General features: G+C 40.5%; 1 protein-coding gene across 14 annotated transcripts; it reads left to right on the top strand.

The window, feature by feature from the left end:
* Nucleotides 1-552: 552 nt before the first annotated feature.
* LOC104443740 (pentatricopeptide repeat-containing protein At1g06710, mitochondrial) lies at nucleotides 553-5860 on the top strand. Of its 14 annotated transcripts, none has more exons than XM_010057998.3 (4): nucleotides 553-3684; nucleotides 4418-4617; nucleotides 4954-5012; nucleotides 5261-5860. In XM_010057998.3, exons 1-2 carry the CDS (start codon nucleotides 655-657, stop codon nucleotides 4460-4462), a joined length of 3075 nt encoding a protein of 1024 aa, XP_010056300.2. In that variant the 5' UTR covers nucleotides 553-654; the 3' UTR covers nucleotides 4463-4617; nucleotides 4954-5012; nucleotides 5261-5860. The 14 variants fall into 14 exon arrangements, with proteins under 14 accessions (XP_010056300.2, XP_010056086.2, XP_010056233.2 ...); XM_010057784.3 differs by having other exon boundaries at nucleotides 5169-5860; XM_010057931.3 differs by having other exon boundaries at nucleotides 4954-5018.
* Nucleotides 5861-6467: the final 607 nt, after the last annotated feature.

Here is a 6467-nt window from a genome sequence, read left to right as displayed (position 1 = left end):
CAACATGATCTTTAAATTTTGATCTAATGTGCCGTGTGATTTCTTGAGTTTAAACATTTTTATGTAGTGTAATGACTATATTAAACACTTATTAATGATTCAAAAATAACATTGAACAAAGTAAAAGTTTAGGGATAATATTACATATTGAACTATAGTTTATGAATCATATTGCATGAATCAAAAGTTTGGGGAAAATATTACATATTGAACTAAAATTGAAGAACCATTTATGTTATTATCTCAAAAAGGAAATAGATATAAATGAAAAGCAATTATTTCATCCACAATTTATATTTTCCCTTCAAAATTGGAAAGAGTTGCAGGGAAATAAACTTTTTACTCTACATTTATTTATTAACACCCCTCAGTTTTCTTTTTTTGCTCAAATCTAGCAAGACCCGAAAAGATCATTTCAAGTAAAAAATTTCTCACCTATTAATTTCCCTCCATGTCATTTCCCCTTCAATAATCAATTCACCACATTCAAACAGCAGCAAGACAGAACATCTTGGCACCGTTTCCCCAACGTTAAAAAAGGAGAGAACCTTGATGCTGTCTTCTTCTCCCAACGTTAAACCCTAATAAGGGGAAGCGCTTACCGGGGTTTTAAGGACTTCTCTGCGCAATCCCCATTGGAGCGTCCAACCAGATATGCGCAGAAGAGGGCTCCACCACCTCCTTCGTCGCTCGCCTCCCCTTGCTCTTCTTCCCACCTCCAAGCCTCAGAAGCTGGTCGCTTTCCCTCCTTCCCGTGCGCCCCCGTCGTCCCGCTTTCGCCTCTTTGCTGCTCTTGAAGTCCCCCCCGTGCAGTCCCTGTTTGGGCCCGGCGATGCCCGGTTCTTCTCCACCTCTTCGCCCGACGACGATCTCGAGGGCCTGATTCATCCGGACGACCCGGTTTTGGCTGGGGATTCTCGGGTCGAGGCCTTCTCGGCTGCCGAGTTCGAGTTCCTGCGCGAATCGTTGTCGGGTTCAGGGCACGGCGGAGAGTCCTCCGCGCGTGATCTTGGTCGAGATGCGGGTGACGACGAGGCTGTTTTAGTCGCGAATGCCATTGAGAATTGTGAGGATGGGTTCGGGGACGGAACCCAGAAGCTTCTCAGGCGATTTAGGGAGAAATTGAATCCGTATCTGGTGATCGGGGTTTTGAAGATTGTGAAAAACCCGGAATTGGCTGTTAAGTTCTTCTTGTGGGCAGGTAGACAAATTGGGTATGCTCACACGGGGGCTGTGTATAATGCATTGCTGGAAAGACTCGGTTGTGATGATAGTGAGAGAATACCTGAATCGTTTTGGAGAGAGATAAGGGTCGAAGATGCGGAAGTCCTCGGCAAGTTGCTTAATGTTTTGATTCGAAGATGTTGTCGAAATGGATTGTGGAACTTAGCGCTGGAAGAATTAGGAAGGCTTAAGGATTTCGGGTACAGACCGACTCAATCGACATATAATGCTTTGGTTCAAGTTTTTCTTAAAGCTGATAGGTTAGATACAGCTTATTTAGTTCACAGGGAAATGTCAGACTCGGGGTTTCATATGGATGGCCATACCTTAGGTTGTTTTGCATATTCCCTCTGCAAGTCGGGGAAGTGGAGGGAAGCTCTCGCCTTGATTGAGAGTGAAGAATTCCTTCCTGACACTGTACTTTACACAAAAATGATAGCCGGTTTATGTGAGGCTTCACTTTTTGATGAAGCTATGGAGTTCTTGGATAGAATGCGTTCTAATTCTTGCATTCCTAATGTTGTGACCTACAATGTTTTGCTTTCCGGGTGTTTGAGGAAAAGACAGTTAGGCCGGTGTAAGAGGATCATCAATATGATGATTCCTGAGGGTTGTTATCCAGGTCACCAAATATTTGTTTCTCTTGTTCATGCTTTTTGTAATTTGAGGGACTACTCTTATGCATATAAGTTACTGAAAAAAATGGTTAAATGTGGGTATCGTCCTGGTTATGTGGTCTACAATGTATTACTTGGTGGATTATGTGGTAATGAGGAATTGCCTGGCCCTGATGTACTTGAATTAGCTGAGAATACTTATAATGAAATGGTGGATGCTGGGGTCGTATTGAATAAAGTAAATGTGGCTAACTTTGCTCGATGTCTGTGCGGGGCTGGAAAATTTGAGAAAGCACATTGCATCATTCGCGAGATGATGAGTAAAGGATTCATACCTGATTGTAGCACATACTCCAAAGTGATCAGTTTCCTGTGCGATGCATCCAAGGTAGATAAAGCATTTACACTGTTCGAAGAGATGAAGAGTAATGGTGTTGTTCCTGATGTTTATACGTACACAATTCTGATTGATAGTTTTTGTAAGGCTGGACTGATTGAGCAGGCATGTCGCTGGTTCGATGAGATGGTGAGAGATGGCTGTGCACCTAATGTGGTGACTTACACTGCGCTCATCCACGCTCATCTCAAGGCGAAGAAGCTCTCTCGTGCAAATCAACTCTTTGAGTCTATGTTATCTGAAGGTTGCTCTCCTAATGTGGTTACATATACTGCTTTGATTGATGGTCATTGTAAAGCCGGAGAAATTGAAAAGGCATGCCAAATATATTCGAAAATGAGGGGAAATGCAAGTCTCACTGATATAGATATGTATTTTAGAGTCAGTGAAAATGACTTAACAGAACCGAATGTTTTCACTTATGGGGCTTTAATTGATGGTTTATGTAAAGCTCACAAGGTCAGAGAAGCTCGTGAATTATTAGATGCCATGTCAGTGGCAGGCTGTGAACCAAACCAAATTGTCTATGATGCTCTCATAGATGGATTCTGTAAGGTGGGGAAACTTGATGAAGCGCAAGAGGTTTTTGCTAAGATGTCAGAGTCTGGGTATAGTCCCAATGTGTATACATACAGTTCTTTGCTCGACAGACTGTTTAAGGATAAAAGGCTTGATCTTGCTTTAAAAGTTTTAACCAAGATGCTAGAGAACTCTTGTGTTCCTAATGTTGTCACCTACACAGAGATGATTGATGGCCTATGTAAAGTGGGAAAGAATGATGAGGCATATAGACTTCTGGTGATGATGGAGGAAAAGGGTTGTCATCCTAATGTTGTTACATATACTGCAATTATAGATGGTCTTGGTAAAGCGGGCAGAATCAACAAATGCTTTGAGCTTTTTGAACAGATGCGTTCTAAGGGTTGTGCTCCAAATTTTGTGACTTATGGGGTTTTAATAAACCATTGTTGTGCAGCTGGCCTTCTTGATGATGCTTATAAACTTCTGGATGAGATGAAACTCACATATTGGCCTAGGCATGTAGCTGGGTACCGTAAAGTCATTGAAGGTTTTAATCGCGACTTTATAATTTCTCTTGGGCTTTTAGATGACATGGGTGCCAGTAATTCGGTGCCTCTTGTTTCCGTCTACAATGTTTTGATAGATAATTTTGTTAAGGCTGGACGACTGGAGGTAGCTTTGGATCTACATGAAGAGATTAGATCATCTTTAGTTAGTTTAGCTGGCTACAAAACAGTCTATGCTTCACTTATCGAAAGTCTCTCTCTTGCTGGTAAGGTTGATAAGGCCTTTGAGCTGTATGCAGACTTGATAAAGCAGGGTGGCGTTCCAAAGTTAAGCACATTTGTAGACCTCATAAGAGGCCTTGTCAAAGTTCATAAATGGGATGAAGTTCTGCAGCTGTCAGACAGTTTATGCCAGATGGTTTGTCTCTCTCTCATCATGACTCGCTTAAATTTTAGGACGTGCACAGTTCTGTTCGCTCTTTATGCATGGTTCAGATAGGTAGTGAAGTGACCTTAGATATCTATCTGTTGCTTATATGAAATCCTATTATCTTATGGTAATGAAACTACCTTGTTGATGTTACTGGACCAATTAGTTTGTTTGAAAAACTCGATAGTTTTAGAAAAAGAAAGAGCAGCTTTACTGAAGTTTTAGAGTACTGAAGACCTTGGTGATTGGAACATACAATTTGGTCTGTTAATTGTTCAAACGTGTCAAGTTTTATAGTAAATGTAGGTGGCGGTTCTTACAAATTTGCCATTTGTTCCACACATGTATATTTTGGAACAGTTATAACTTTGTTCGGGATTGTTAATTTGTGGAAATTTCTTGAGAAAATGAGTTTCGTATGTGTAAACATATAGTGTGGTTAAAATGTCAGAATATTTGTTTTATTGTGATTATGTCATTCCCATGCACATAACTGATGCAATGATCAAGATTTAATTTCTTGGACTTTTCATTCTTTCTCCTTATAGGATTTGCTATTTCAATGAAAGATTTTTGTTGAAACCTGTTAATGCTGTACTCCAGATACATTATAACATTTTAATTGTTCGAAGCTTCTGTTCCTACTATTTAATTTTTTTTTTCTCGTATTGTGTCTTCCATCATCACCCAAAATTGATCATCTTTGATCTTTCAAAAACAGAATATTGTGTTGGTCAAAGATGAAGGAACAGCTGTAAAAGGTTGACATCACCTGCTTTTCTACGGCTTTCTGTTGAACCTACTGGCAATCAGCCTTGTACGGAAACCCCAGAATTCCCTGGTTTTGGACTGCTGATGATATTATTACCAGGAAAAAGGGCCATAGGTGCAAATAACAAAGCAACTTGATGGAAAACAAAGGTATATACAGTCAGATTGGCACTTTTATCCAGATTGCTGTGTGTATGTAGTCTGCTTAATTTATTCTAATTCTTATGGTTGGCTTTATATCTTTGAGTTTGTTCAATTCTTCCAGTTTCAGTGGCTGGATAGGGCATATCTGTGCTAGGAGTGAATGGTGATTTGCTGATGGAGTGAATTCAACATTCTAACAGAATCGGACTACATGATGCTTTCTCCAGTTTGTTGATAGAAACAAATGATCACATGCGTTATGCTCATTTACCGTCCTAGGTTGACCTCTTTGTTTTCTTTTCCTGTTGCATATCCGGGATCTTAGATACTATTTCTATGCAGCTTGCTTGAGCAGCTGTATCTACGGCCTTTGCACTGCCGGAGCATCCAAACATGACAAGGTGCAGGTATATCGTGGCTCACTTTGTGTTACTTTTAGAATCTGGAAGATTGCTTGCTTATACAGCATTCTGCATTCTGCATTCTGCATTCTGCCTGTTGGACCATTCCCCTATTAAAGACTGCTTTTATTGTTTGATTTGTTATCTCCTTTTTAGGTTTGGTTTAGGTGACTCGTCACTGAAGTGAAATCGGTGAGTTGCTAAAGTTTGCGAGTAAGTAATAGACCACGGGGTGGGATGTGGTGCAGGAAGTGCTCAGATCATCAGAGACTGGGCTGGCTCAGATCTACTCCCTCTACTGAGAGGTGCATTTGTAGCATGGTGTGAAGAGCCCTTGGATACAGCACTTACTTTCGGGGAGTTTTTTCAATCCCGTGAGAGGGAGCATTGTCCAGTCGCTGCCACAGGGAACGGACATTAATAATTAGTAGGAAACTTTCTAGACAGCCATTCGGTTGAAGATGTTTCTGGTGTTAAGACCATTATGCTGCTAGGGAAGGTACCATTGCCGAGGGGGGAGAGGATGTTACTGTGGCGCCAACGCTAAGAGCTTCTGTGGTAGGTGTAGGAAGAAATGCAACTTGAAAGCACTGTCCCTGCTTTCTTCTTGTTTTAATCCTAGTCTTTTGGCGTTTTTCTAGTTGTACGAATGGGATCAATGGGAGATGCATGAGATTCTTCCTATCCTGGGTAATTGAAATATAACTTACTAATGCCCTGAGCGCTTCTATGCTTCCATAGTTCTCCATTCTCTGTATTGGCTGAGGAGGGATGTATTTAGTCCTGAGTAATTTACTGGGAGCAATCACAAACAGTGTGGACACAGTTTGTGTCTGCTACTTTATCCATGGAAGCCAAGCCCAAATCAGCAAGAATATTATATTTTCTTTCTGTGAAAAAGTCGTTTTTTTTTTATATATACAGATAACTGGTGACATGTGACATTAGTAATTAATTAACTAAATGGATAAGTCCAAAATTGAAGTATCTTTACCCGATTATGATATCACGTGATTGACATGTATAAGAGTCGGCTCACTCTTAAGCTCTCTTTGTTTCATGGAAAGTGTTTTTTAAAATGTAATTTTCAAGGAAAATGACTAATTTTCAATTTTTAGTTGAAATTTGAAATAGAAGAGGAAAATATTTTCTGTCGTTTGCAAAGGAAAATTCCATTTAATTATCCTAAAAATGCACAAACTTTTTGGGTGCTAGTGATTTGTGTATGAGCATCAAAATCCTGGGTCTAGCTTGATGGACCATGAAGTGGGCGTTAGAGCAAGGGCACTTGGATCCTAGAAAGAGCATAAACACTAGTCCTAGGTCCATAGAAGTCAAAATTGAGAACCTAATGCTCATGCACAGCTCCCTAGAGCTTGGCCTGAGTTTGCAAAGGTTTTAGTGCCCATGGTTGAGTCCACCAAGGTCAAGAGTAGGATCTTGGTGCCTAGGTCT

The sequence above is a fragment of the Eucalyptus grandis genome, chromosome 1 (genome assembly GCF_016545825.1).
Source record: "Eucalyptus grandis isolate ANBG69807.140 chromosome 1, ASM1654582v1, whole genome shotgun sequence".
Lineage (NCBI taxonomy): Eukaryota > Viridiplantae > Streptophyta > Magnoliopsida > Myrtales > Myrtaceae > Eucalyptus > Eucalyptus grandis.
The sequence above is the reverse complement of the archived record's forward strand: the minus strand, read 5'-3'. Positions and strand labels throughout refer to the sequence as shown.

What these genes read in the sequence shown, in the direction of transcription:
- LOC104443740 (XM_039314182.1), top strand. Translation starts at nt 655, where the DNA reads ATGCGCAGAAGAGGGCTCCACCACCTCCTTCGTCGCTCGCCTCCCCTT. An exon ending in CAGACAGTTTATGCCAGATG is followed by an intron (nt 3,685 to 4,417) that starts GTTTGTCTCTCT and finishes TTTCAAAAACAG; the next exon opens with AATATTGTGTTGGTCAAAGA.